This window comes from Pongo abelii, chromosome 16 (genome assembly GCF_028885655.2).
Source record: "Pongo abelii isolate AG06213 chromosome 16, NHGRI_mPonAbe1-v2.0_pri, whole genome shotgun sequence".
Classification (NCBI taxonomy): Eukaryota; Metazoa; Chordata; class Mammalia; order Primates; family Hominidae; genus Pongo; species Pongo abelii.
In genome coordinates, this window is record NC_072001.2 from 91,702,861 (window position 1) to 91,716,502 (window position 13,642).

General features: G+C 50.7%; 1 protein-coding gene across 1 annotated transcript; it reads left to right on the top strand.

The window, feature by feature from the left end:
• The first annotated feature begins 2,569 nt into the window (after positions 1-2,569).
• Positions 2,570-13,628, top strand: AEN (apoptosis enhancing nuclease). The gene is given in 4 exon segments (NM_001131397.1): positions 2,570-2,603; positions 7,411-8,014; positions 10,411-10,611; positions 11,237-13,628. Coding segments are annotated over 3 exon segments (978 nt in total). The 5' UTR covers positions 2,570-2,603; positions 7,411-7,474; the 3' UTR covers positions 11,474-13,628.
• The last annotated feature ends 14 nt before the right edge of the window (positions 13,629-13,642 follow it).

Here is a 13,642-nt window from a genome sequence, read left to right on the forward strand (position 1 = left end):
ACTCAAATATTTATTATTTATTTATTTATTTATTTATTTATTTATTGGAGACAGAGTCTGTCTGGCTCTGTCACCCAGGCTGGAGTGCAGTGGCTCAATCATAGCTCACTGTAACCTCTAACTCCTGGACTCAAGGGATCCTCCCATTTCAGCCTCCCCAGTAGTTGGGACTGTAGGCACACACCTCCACATTTATTTATTTTTGTAGAGACAGGATCTTGCTATGTTGCCTAGGCTGGTCTCAAACTCCTGGCCTCAAGCAGTCCTCCAGCCTCGGTCTCAAGAAAATGTTTTTAATGACCTAGCAACATGATTAGATCCTCCTTGGATCTTGGTGAAAGCAAAGAATGAGAAACCACCTGATTTGTAGAAGGATTTCTTGCCCCGTCCTCAACAATAATTAATACATTATTTAGCATTGCCCTATTGTTTCTCCTGGAGACTTTTATTTCCCAAGGTAATGCAGCAGAGCAAGATTTAGAACAGGTGCAGTGTGAATTGCCTTTGAAAAGTGGGAGACAGCTGGTTACACAGGAGGAGAGGGAAGCTGAACCCCAAAGACCCCGGGCATATTCTGAGGCCCAGCACCATGAAAGTTGAGGATCTGGATATTGACTGTCTTAAAACTCTCCTCGGCTGTGTGCGGTGGCTCACGCCTGTAATCCCAGCACTTTGGGAGGCCAAGGTGGGTGGATCACGAGGTCAGGAGTCCGAGACCAGCCTGACCAACATGGTGAAACCCCATCTCTACTAAAAATACAAAAATTAGCTGGGCATGGTGGCGCGTGCCTGTAATCCTAGCTGCTCCGGAGGCTGAGGCAGGAAAATCACTTGAACCCGGGAGGCAGATGTTGCAGTGAGCCGAGATTGTGCCACTGCATTCCAGCCTGGGTGACAGAGTGAGACTCCATCTCAAAAAAACAAAAACAAAAACAAAAAAACTCTCCTTGCCCCAGATTTATCTCCCACAGTCCCCATGCCTGAAGACCACTGTCCTATAACCCCTTCCCCTGTGCTCTCTGATCAACGCTGCCTCCTAAGTAGCATTTGAATCTGTCATTTCAAATGCTGCTTAGGTGGGGAGCTCTTTATCCTCCACACCACTCTGGACGTAATGATCTTCCAAATTTCCACAACCACTCCCCCACTCCTCTTTCTCCAGTCCTCATCCATTCCTCTCCATGCTGCAGCCAGAACAAGTTTTCTCAAATGCAGATTCATTGGTGAACTATCTATGGCTTAAATCCCTCTGCCTCCCCAAAGCCTTCAGCGGCCTTGGTAAAAGGATTGATCTCTCTTGCGACCTCATCCCTTGTCCTGCTTCCCTCAAATTTGTACTCCCATCAGAAACAGCTCCTAGCCTATTTCTCATCACAGGTACCTTTCCAGTACCACTTCTGCTTGCAAAATGGGAACTAAGAGAAGTCAGACTGCTTAGGTAAGGATCTTTGGACTCTAGGTGTTTCTCCTAATTTAAGTGTCAATTTCCTTAACTGTAAAACTGAAATAATAGTAAGGTCATTGTACAAATTAACTGAATATTTTGCCTGGCACATCATTCGTGCTTACATAATACCTGTGAACTCTTTATTATTGTTCTTGTTATTACTCATGTTACACTGAATTTTCTTTGTTTCTTTCTTTTTTGAGACGGGGTTTTGCTCTTGTTGCCCAGGCTGGAGTGCAATGGCGCGATCTTGGCTCCCTGCAACCTCCGCCTTCTGGGCTCAAGCGATTCTCCTGCCTCAGCCTCCCGAGTAGTTGGGATTACAGGTGCCCGTCAACGCCCGGCTAATTTTTGTATTTTTGGCAGAGATGGGGTTTCATCATGTTGGTCAGGCTAGTCTCAAACTCCTGACCTCAGGTGACCACCCGCCTTGGCCTCCCAAAGCGCTGGGATTACAGGCGTGAGCCACCGCGCCCCGGCCTCATGTTGCACTGAATTTTCTGTTAACCTTGCTGTTTCCCTGCTGTTAGATAAACAACTCAGGATGCTTATGTGTTTACTCTGTGCATCCCGCTGCCAAGCCCACGTAGGAACTCAATACTTAGGAGTCAAGTGTTGCAAAAGAATAAATGAAAAAGCAGCGCTGACGGAGGAAACCTCACTTTCAAAGTCTTTCTTTAGTGCCTACTGTGTATATTATTTCCTTGAATCCCAGAACACCCGAGGAGGTAGGGGCCCGATGTTCCCAATCTGCAGATGTGGGTGTACTCAGTAAGTCATTCGGCCTTTGGTGGTACCAGGCTTACAGGAGCCCACATCCCGACCCAGGGAGAGGAGTGGATTGGAGCCGGGGAACACTGACGGGGCCGGGCAGGGACGAGAGGCGGTCAGTCTCCCCTCCTTTCTCTTTAAAATTTCCCGCCAGTATGGCCGGCTCGCAGCACGAGTTACGCCCTCTTCAGGAGTCCCTCCCCTTCTGCTCTGGCCCACCTCCCCGCTGCCAGGCAGGCTCGACCAATCAGAAGAGGTCTTGGGCGGGCGCTGCCGTCCAGCGAGCCAATAGGCGGGCAGTCGGAGCCGGGCTTGCCCGGGCATGTGGGAGCTGCCGGCTTTCCGGACGCCACGTGCGGACCGGAAGAGACGCGCGGGGCTTCAGGTGAGATCCAGGACCCTGCGCCGGGGTGGCGGTGTCGGGCGGGCTGAGGCCGCGTGTCCCGGGTTGCAGGTCCCCGCGCGTTGTGTCCGCCCCGGCCTGCGGCGGGGACGCCTGAGCTGGGCTGACCATGCCCTGCCGGCCCGCAGAAAAGCAGGCCGGAAGCCGCCTGTCTCCAGCCCTCTCTCTGCTCGGGGGTCCAGGGCCAGAGGGGGCGGCGCTGGTCGTTGGGACTCGGCCCAGCCGCCGCGGCCAGCAAGTGACCAACGCCCGAGTCCTTCCCGGTGAGATCAGGCCTCCCACGCGTCACGCCTGGGAGAACGCCAGCCGGCGGGGAGGTCGTGCCGGGATAGCAGACTTTAGTTGTTGTCGTTGTTCCGTGGACTTTTTAGCAGCACAGGGGACCTTATCGAGCCAGGTTTTCTCAGATTTGGGCGATTATCAGAATTGTGGCTTGAGGGGAGGGGTCGTGCGCGCCCTTTTTAAAAATCTAGACTCTCAGGCCCCTTTCCCCAAAATAGCAATTAGGACGGTGTGGGAGTGGGCCTGAAAATCAGCCTTTTATCAGATGTCATCTGGTAATTAACTACATTTGGGAAGCCCTTATCTAATTCACAGCCCTCGGTTGATGGTGAAGAGACGTGACTTGCCCCAGATCATCTAGCTACTTAGTGCCAGAGGAGGGTCTAGAACTGCCCTCCGCCCTCCTGATCAGCCAGCAGGTTGGTGGCTCTCATGCCACCGAGGATTCTGACTTCGTGGTTCCTTTGGGGCCTTTGCTCCATTGACTCTGCAGCTGGGACCCTTTCTTTAGGCCAGAACCCCCTCCCTGCCTGAAGACCCGGTGTCTGACCCCCAGAGCGCTGGGTCCAGGCTAGAGAGAGGCTTGTGTTTGTCCTTGTTGAAAGGGTTGTTTTATCTGAGCGGAACTTCTCTCCAGCTTCACTGAGCTACATTTGGGCCCCCAAAGAGGTGTGTCCTTGATGACTGTTGGTTGTAGCAGGAGGAGCCGCAGACAAAACCCCGCAGACACCGAGGTAGTGAAGGAATTGGCTTTTAATCAGCTGGAAGCATCGGCAGACTAGCGTCTCAAAATCCGAGCTTGTTGAGTGCACAATTTCTGTCCCTTTTAAGGGCTCACAACACTAAAGATTTTACATGAAAGGGCCATGATTGATTGAGCAATCTAGGGGGTATGTGACAGGGGCTGCATGCACCGGTAGTCAGAGTGAAACAACAGAACAAGAAATTTCACAGTGTCCTTCCATACAATGTCTGAAATCTATGGATAACATCGGTTGCTAGGTCATGAGTTGAATTTTAACTATCAGGGTAAGGTCAGGCAGGCCCAGACCTGGTTTTGGGTCTGGTACCTGGCGCCGGGCTGCCTGCCTTTGGTTTTGCTTCCTTGTTTCTTCTTAAAACAGGTACTGAGTATAAAATAATATAGAACAATATGAGGGGGAAGTCTCTTTGTGTCTTCTCTCAAGCAAGGTCAGGGTGTTTGGAAAAGGACTGCTTTCCTCTCTTGAAATAGGAGGCTACAGAGACCTTTTCTCAGATAACTTAATTTCTGGCTTCTTTAAAACCTTGCCAGTAGGATCAGGAAAGCCACCTACCCTACTCCTAGCCTCAGCCCCTCACAGAGAAAGGAGGGGATATCTGCCACCCCCCTTTCCCAAATTAATTATTAGCAGGGTGGGCATTGGGCTTCTTAGGCTTTTTTCTCCCATTACTGGGCTGAGGCAGATTAAGGTTCTGAATTTGTCAGTTCTAAGATGTGTCAGTTCTTAGAATTTGTCAGTTCTAAGTTTTGTCAGTTCTAAGATTGACTTCCTCAATATGAGGAAGTTGGTTACAGTTAAGACCTTTTTAAAAGAGAGACCTTTTCTCCTGGAAAGGATGGGATGAGCAAGCAGGGTGGATGAGTCAGGATGGGTCAGGTCTGGGTGAGTCAATTCAGGATGCGGTGCCCTGCCCTAGAGTGTGGGGAGTCTTTATGCCAATGCTGGCATCATCAAACCTGGCATTTCACCTCATCTCCCACCCCCTTCCCATTTCTCTTAATCTCTGCTGCTACTGCTCAGGTTTTCATCTTCTCCAGACCTCTTTCTACACCCTTCTGAAGAGGACCTGCCACATGCTAGCTTCTAGGCTGGCTGTTGGGGAAGGGACAGAGACAATCAAGGCTCTAACCTGTCTTCTTACAGCTCTGAGGTAGACTGTGTGTACCAATGGACTTTGAAGGGTGTAATAATTCTCAAATTGTGCTATAAGAGCTCAGCACAGAGGGATGAATTTCTTTGCTCCCTAGCTAGACTTAGTGTCCTGAGTCAGGGCTACTGTGGGATATTTCAGTGACTTCCATAGTTGCCTCTGGGGCTCCCCCACTCACTTGGCCCGTAGAGATCAATTCAGGGGACACCAGATTGGGGTGGGGGTGGCTTGTGGAAGGGCCACCAGAGTAGGAAACAGAAGATGAAATGGTGCAAAGGAGAGAGGAGCAAGGAGCAGTGCCTCCAGCATGACCCGCCTTATGCTCTACACACCAGTGACTTCAGGCTGCTGGTGGGCCCTCTTCCTCCACCCTGGGTTACTCCTTTTTCAGGCCTTTGCCCCTAACATGGCCACTGATTTTTCTCACTTCTACCTGGAAGGTTACTGTTTTAAATGCACACAGATGTAGCCTCTTCCAGGAAGCCTCCAGAGAATTGTCCTCCAGCCTGTTTTGCCTCCCTAGCACCTCTGCTTCAGCCCTTAACACACTTTATGCTTGGTTTCTGTCTCTACCATGAAACTAAGCTTCTTGGAGTCCAGGATCCACCTTTGCAGCTGCCCAGCATCTGGCACAGTGGAGACCCGAGAGAGCCTCAATGTGGCATTGGCCTGTGCAACCCAGTGGGACAGAGGTTCTTCCAGAAGGGCTTCTGGGTGGTGGCAGAACAGTAGCTGAGTCTGAAAGAGCAGGAGGGCTATGAGTGGGAAGGGAGGCTGTGGCTTGGGAAGGGGCAGTGAGTCCAGGCGGAGGCTGCTCTGGCCTGAGAAGAGCCGGTTACCAACCACGGGCTAGAGTCTAACCTCTCTGGGAGAAGGAGCAGTGGTTATTGAGCCCCTACTGTTTAGAATACAGGAAGACCCCAGCATACATTGTGTCATTTCCTCTTCACACAGTAGAGGGGGTGGTAGCATCATTTTACATGCCTGAAAACTGAAATTTAGCAGTTTAGGTAATTTACAAAGAGCTGAGATAGGCGGAGTATAGTGGCCCACGCCTGTAATCCCAGCACTTTGGGAGGCCAAGGCAGGCGGATCACCTGAGGTCAGGAGTTTGAGATCAGCCTGTCCAACATGGCAAAACGCCACCTCTATTAAAAATACAAAAATTAGCCAGGCGTGGTGGTGCCTGCCTGTAACCCAGCTACACAGGAGGCTGAGGCAGGAGAATCGCTTGAAGCCGGGAGGCGGAGGTTGCAGTGAGCTGAGATCACGCCGCTGCACTCTAGCCTGGGTAACAAGAACGAAACTCCGCCTCAAAAAAAAAAAAAAAATACCCAGTTAAACCCTACTCTGCCTGACTTCAAAGCCCTAGTTTGTTTGATCTATTAAAAACATACTGACTGACTTGGCATAACAAATGAGATAGGCTTTCCAAGCTATGGCCTCAGCTGTTGGGAAGATGCTGGGTTTTGCAAACTCACATGAACATCGGACATTTCCTGTAGCAGCAGTGAGCGAGAGCGCCTCTTATCCTAGCATTCAGTGACAAGGGCTTAAAGTCTGCTGGGTGGGAGCCCACCACAGAAATCTGCAAGCACTTCCGATCAGGACTTTTAAATGTTTCTAGATGCTGTGGTGATTAATGAATTACAAAGTCATTAGTAATTCATTTACTAATGAATTACTGGACACGGTGACTCATACTTACAATCCCAGTACTTTGGGAGGCCAAAGTGGGTGGATCACTTGAGCCCAGTTTAAGACCAGCAGGGCAACATGATGAAACCCCATCTCTACTAAAAATACAAGAAAATTAGCTAGGTGTGGTGGTGTGCACCTGTAGTCCCAGCTACCCAGGAGGCTGAGGTGGGAGGATCACTTAAGCCCTGCAGTGAGCTGTGATCACGCCACTGCACTTCAGCCTGGGTGACAGAGCGAGACCTTATCTCAAAATAAATAAATAAATAAACAAATAAATAGATAAATTACAGTTGGTTAACATATTACAAAAAAATACAACTATTCAGTTACTGCGGGCTTCCTATGAAATTTTTTCTCCAGGTTCTGCTGAGGATCTGTGCCTTCATATTTCAAAAAAATATCTCTTAAAAAGGGCTGTACAGTTTCTATAACCTTTATTTTCCTATAACCATACGTCTGTCAAAGTCTGATGCTTCTTAGCTAAAAATCACAGCAGGAAAAAAGTCCACTGCTAACAATATTGGACTCAGCCATGGTTTGAGGTTGAGGGTGTGGATTCTGGATTCCTACCAGCCTTTGGCTTTTACTAATGGGGCAAGTTTCTTCACCTCTGTGCCTCAGTTTCTTACCTGTAAAATGAAGATGGTAATACTTTGTTCAGGTCATTGAGCAGATTGAGTGATTCCATGTAGTATTTACAACAGTGATTTGCCTGTGTTTACAGTATGAATGCTTTTATTAGTGAAATGGGTCCTCAGCTCAATCTGGGAGCCACGAGCTACAGTGCAGGGCTCTCGGGCATCCCCACCATGGAGCACTGCAGGGAGGGAGGGTGGGTGGGCTGCCTGGCACACTCTCACCCAGCCCCTCTGCCTGTGTGTTCTCTCTTCAGGCTGCTGCCCCATTGGAAGATTACTCCCCAGGCTTCCCTTGCCCCAAGCAGTGAGCTGACTGGAATGGTACCCCGGGAGGCCCCTGAGTCTGCTCAGTGCCTGTGCCCTTCCCTCACCATCCCAAATGCCAAGGATGTGCTTCGGAAGAGGCACAAGAGAAGGAGCCGACAGCATCAGCGGTTCATGGCCCGCAAGGCGTTGCTGCAGGAGCAGGGGCTGCTGAGCATGCCTCCAGAACCAGGGTCCTCCCCACTGCCCACCCCTTTCGGGGCAGCGACAGCAACTGAAGCTGCCAGCAGTGGGAAGCAGTGTCCGAGGGCTGGATCTGGCGGTGCTCCATGCAGCAGAAGGCCTGCTCCCGGGAAAGCCTCAGGGCCCTTGCCCAGCAAGTGTGTGGCTATCGACTGTGAGATGGTGGGCACGGGACCCCGAGGGCGGGTGAGCGAGCTGGCCCGCTGTTCCATTGTGAGCTACCATGGCGATGTCCTCTATGACAAGTACATCAGGCCCGAGATGCCCATCGTTGACTACCGTACTCGCTGGAGCGGCATCACTCGGCAGCACATGTGCAAGGCTATCCCCTTCCAGGTGGCCCAGAAAGAGGTAAGGGCAGGGTTGGGGACTTGTTTGGGAGGTGTGGTGGGCTGGAAAGAGCCACCCTGGGTTTGAATCACCACTTTGCTTCACTGGGGGCAAGAAACCTTGGGAAAGTCACCTAACTGCTCCAAACAGTAGGTTCCTTCTCCATAGAATAGGGGAAATAAAAATAAAATCCCGACCCTGCCTCCAGATAAGGATTGCTGGCCTGTTGCACAGGACAGTGTAGAAAGGCTACGCCAACTGTAAGGTGATAAACAGCTCACATTTTAGAGTTTGCTTTCTGTTATAAAAGTTGTACGCATTGATATAAAATTTGTAAAGCCCACAGTGGCATCACATTCAGGTATGGATGTTTTGGCATATTTCCTTATGTTAGTTTCTTAGTGCTTAGAAAAAATTAGTGGTTGGGACCACACTGATGCACCAGGAATTCCCAAACATGCTTGACCTTAGAAACACCTAAGGCCTTTTCAACAATCTAGGATCCTTGTCCCCAGTTCCCTCCATAGAGTTCCTGATCCATTAGGCTTGGGGAGGGCTCTGATCTGTGTTCCAAAAAATCATCACACTGTGCAGACTTGCACCATAAAGCCACAGGGCTTAAGGGGAAATAGAGGAAGGGAACAGTATTAAAAAGGCCATCAGTGACACCCCAAAAATAAGATAGAAACTAATAAAAAGGATAGTCCAGTTTTACACATCTTGTTTCTTCTTTTTTTTTTTTTTTCTTATTCCACACATCTTAAATGGTTAAGAAATGCACAGTACACCAATAAGTATGGCATTTTACCTTGAAAAAGACCTGAAACTTGCCTGTGGAAACAGGAGTCAGAAAGGTTGCAGCTTGAGTTTCTGTGAAGTGGTCGAAGGAGAGTTCTTTGAAGTCAGACAGGAAGTGTGACACCAGCTGTGGATGGGTGTGGCTTATCACACAGGTGAACCAGGGTTGCTGGGAGATGTTTGGGCTGTGTGCGTATTGTGTATGACCTCTTGGTTCAGTTCAGCTGGATGTAGTTTTCTGCGTTTACTCAGTGTTTCTCAAGGATGAAATTATGCATAAGCAAAGGTGAAATTTGCATTGTTTTCAAAATGTGTCGTACATCAATTGCATTGAGACAAATCTGCATTTTCTAAACAAGCCTTATAACAGGACCACTTTTTAACACTTCTGGGTTATTCTTGGGATTAGGCAAGGTTGGGAAATACTGGTGTACACTATCTCGTGTCCTACTTTTTCACATGACATTGTGGCCCGAGCATTCCTTTGAAATGATTGGAGGTTATTTTATGTATCAAGCAGGCCAATCAGTAAGAGTAGCAAGAGGGGAGGTGTGTGGGGAACCCTCCAGCTCCTTGGTCCCTTCCATTGACCTGGTGGGTGGTGGTCCCAAGAGCAGGACCACTTTTTGTCTGCCCAGACTCTGAGCGCCACTGTGGGGTGTCCTTCACCTCTTTCCACTTCATGGCTGACTGGGGGGAGGGGCAGTGTAGTGAGTGACCAGCATGGTGGCATGTCCCTACTATAAAGTCTCAATGCATCTTATCCATCTGCCATGAAAGCTGGGTTTAGGGATAAACCATATGTTGCCAGCAGAGGTAGGCTGTGGAGGCCCGCAGCTGGTGATAAGGAGAGCCCAAGCCCAGCTAAGAGGGCTGGAGGGGGTTGCTGGCCCATGGCCCTGGGCGTGGCCTCCCTGGTGTGTGAGGAGGGCCAGCCAGCAGGGAAGGGAGGTACACATTGTGCAGGCGGCCAGAGCTGAGCAAGAGAGCAGGTTAAGAGGGTGAGGAGGAGTTGGTACACAGCAGGGCAAGGGGGCAGAGTCCTGAAGACAGGGATTATGGCCCTTAATGCTCATAAGAGCTGCTGCTATGGTGTGTCTACCAGTGACAGGCACGGTTCTGTTGACTTCACCCAGCTGGCCTTTATTGATCACATCCTGTGATAAGTAAATAATCAGTAAATGTAATGCTTTCTACTACAGGAAAAAGATAGGCATTAAAAAAAAAGAATAAATGTGACGCTTTCCTTGGAGCATCACTAAGAAGTCCAACATGGTCCCTGCACTCAACAGACCTTACAGTGGGGTGGGGGAGAGTTGGGTGGAGTGGGAGGCCTGGTGATGTCTTCCAGGCTGAGAGGAGAGCCAAGAATGCTGCTGGCAGTGTTCCCCTTTGACAGGTGCGGAAGACATAGGTATACCCCTGGGTATAGACAGTAGAAGGGCCTGGGTTCAGACTTGGGGCAGCATGCTTGACTGTGGAGCTCGTGATCTCCCCACTCGGTGCTGCCTCCCTCCACAGGGATCCATGCACCTATTGGCCAGGGGTTCTCGGGGCATGTCTTCTGCCAACCTGATGGGGTGTGGGGGGACCTCCCTGACTCCTCTTTCTGCTCACAGATCCTTAAGCTCCTGAAGGGCAAGGTGGTGGTGGGGCATGCGCTGCACAACGACTTCCAGGCGCTCAAGTATGTCCACCCTCGGAGCCAGACCCGGGATACCACCTATGTCCCAAACTTCCTCAGCGAGCCCAGCCTCCACATCCGGGCCCGGGTCTCTCTAAAGGACCTGGCCCTGCAGCTGCTGCACAAGAAGATCCAGGTGCGTGGTGGGAGAGTGGCTGGAAGGGAGGGAGGCCCACCTGGCCTCTGTGCCACCTGAGCCACAGACAAGGCTTTGGGCTGTGTCTCCAGCCTCCTTGTCATTCTCTCTTCCCTAGTCCAGGTCCAGGGACCTTGCATAAATGGGTCTCCCTCCTGTACACGCAGCTCCAGGTGTTTCTCTCCATGATCCTTCTTCCCCAGTGTGTACTGCAATTCTCCCAGAACACATTCTCCTAGGCCGATCTCTTCCAGATCTGTCCCCTGCCTAACTCTTGGTTCTTGCATCCCTGAAGGGTGGTCTCCCATCCCCTACTACCAGACATAGAGCCTTAGATCAGGAGGAGCCAGTACCTCTTGCTCCTGTTGGGCTTCACATTTATTATTCATCTGGTCTGCAAGCCTTTGAAGCAAGAGATTTTTAGCATGCCTTATATTTGAGGAAAACAGGCTTGGAGAAGCTGCACAGCTTATGGTGTACAGTTGAGGTTCCATCCCTTTTCTGTGAACCTCCATTCTGAGCCTACGTATTCTTGGGCCTGCACAAAGAGCCCTGGGAAACTGGCCTTGCTTCTTGGGGTAACAGGCCTCTCACCAGGCATTGATGTATTGGTTCTCGTCAGTAGGTGGGCCAGCATGGGCACTCATCAGTAGAAGATGCCACGACAGCCATGGAGCTCTACCGGCTGGTGGAGGTACAGTGGGAACAGCAGGAGGCCCGCAGCCTCTGGACCTGCCCCGAGGACAGAGAACCTGACAGCAGCACAGACATGGAACAGTACATGGAGGACCAGTACTGGCCCGATGACCTGGCCCACGGCAGCAGAGGAGGAGCCCGGGAGGCACAGGACAGAAGGAATTGAGAAGGGGGCGGGGCTCCCTGGCTGGGCTTCCGGTGTGGCCGGTAGGAAGTGGGGGCCAGGAGAGCAGCGGGCACTCCTTCCTGGGCAGGGTGGGGCAGGATGCAGCGAGCCAGCCCCAGGGTCAGAGGAGTTGGGGTCATCTGTTAAATTGACACCCTCTGCTCACAGCATAGCCCTCTCTCTCTCCAGGGCTGTTGGTTCTTTCTCCTGACTCCTGTGGTTTTGCTAATGGCACTTTACAGACAGACTCCATGGAGATGTCAGGTGGACCATCTTCTAGGGCCCAGCAGGAGTAGGGAATGTGCCAACAGACTGCCCAGGTTGTCGTGGCCTTCCCCACCCCCCAGATCTCCTGAGTCATCATGCTGTGCTAACGAAAGGGATCATATCCTCTCTGGGGATGGTGGGTGGGGGTGTCAATATCCTGGAGCTCCCTTACCCCAACTCAATGACTTGAGGTAAAGTTCTCTTCCTTTTATTGCCTACCTCTTCCTCCACTCATTTGGGTTCAGAATAAACATGCCCTGAAGTTAAAGAGGAGTTAAGTCCTGAAGGAGGCATTTCTTCCCCACCTCCCTGACCTGGAACTCTGGCTGCAGCCGTTGTAGGAACTCCGCGCTCCGTCTGGCCTGTCAGCTCCCTGCTAGGCTACAGTGGAATAGCAGAGCCCACAGGCTTCTCGTGGGGAGTTGGCTCCTTAACATGCTTGGCAACAGAAAGCCCCAGGCACAGCTAGGGAGGAGGGAAGGCAGGTAAGCTTTGGACAAGAACTGGCATATTGATTTTGACCCAAATCAGGGATTTCCCCAGTCCACCCAGTACTGGGCTCTTAAGCAAAAGTCTGAGAAACAAGACAGTGGTTTGAATTCTGGGGCCTTTGTGTAGAATTGTGCCTGACCTTTATTTATTTATTAAGAGCAGGGCCACTTGTCTAGGGGAGTGGAGTCCGCGTGTCTCCTGGGGCTGGGGCAGGGCATTGGCGGTTATGCAGTGGCCCTGTACCTGGTCTGGTGCCGCCTCAGCTCTTTGACAATCACTGTGGCTGTTGGGTTTTCTCCTATTTCTAAAAATATTCTCTTTCCTAAGTGACAGTTTTGAAGTATTGGGTAACCAAGAGCTCAGGTCACACAGATCTTGGAGCCCCATCTTTGCTTGCAGCTTAGCTTTGAGATACTAAGCAAGCGAGGGACTTTACTCTTGAGCCTGTTTTGTCCTCATCTGTAAAATGGGGATAGTGGTACGGCCTACCTCATAGGGTTGTAATGAGCACTAAATGTGAAGTGTTGGGGATAGTGGTACGGCCTACCTCACAGGGTTGTAATGAGCACTAAATGTGAAGTGTTGGGGATAGTGGTACGGCCTACCTCACAGGGTTGTAATGAGCACTAAATGTGAAGTGTTGGGGATAGTGGTACGGCCTACCTCATAGGGTTGTAATGAGCACTAAATGTGAAGTGTTTGGCACAGTGCCTGGCACATGGTGAGCCACAGCTACTGTGAGTTTCTGTTTATCCCTTTTTTTTTTTTACGCCCAAAAAGGGGCCACAACATTGTTTATTCTTTGAGGATTTGTTGTAACTTCTTCAGGATAACACCTGAGTCCCCAGGCTGAGCAGCTGTGGCCCAGACAGAACTGCTCTGGCTTGGCTGTTCCAGCAGGTGGGGCGCTGGCCTCGGTGAGGGCACAGCAGCAAGGTTTACGGATATCCGTGTGTCTTGTCTGTGGCCACCAGGCACAGGTTTGGCTTCCGGTCAGTGTCCCGACACTGTGCGGGAGGTGACAACAGAGCAAAGCAGCACAGGGGTCACGGAGGTAAAGACACTGCTGAAATCACACTACCCCACCCTCAGCTGAAGCCCCACGTTCCACAAACTTGGGGTCATAGATTGTCCAGTGACTGGCTCCCTCCCTGTCAGCACAGCACAGAGGAAGGGGCTGACTGAATCTTTTACCACTTCTGGCCTGGCTCCAGAACTTTGTTCTAGATTCCTTAAAAGTCCGTAGCTGATGTCAAACTCAGTTGAGCAGTAGCTTTGATCCCTTGGTCTGGGGGTTGAAGGAAGACGGCGCTGTTATCAGCGGGGAAATGTACTATTTAAGATCAGCTTTGTTGTAAAACCATTTGTTCTAGAATAAAACTCAATTGGAAAAGTGGATGAAGTGGCCCT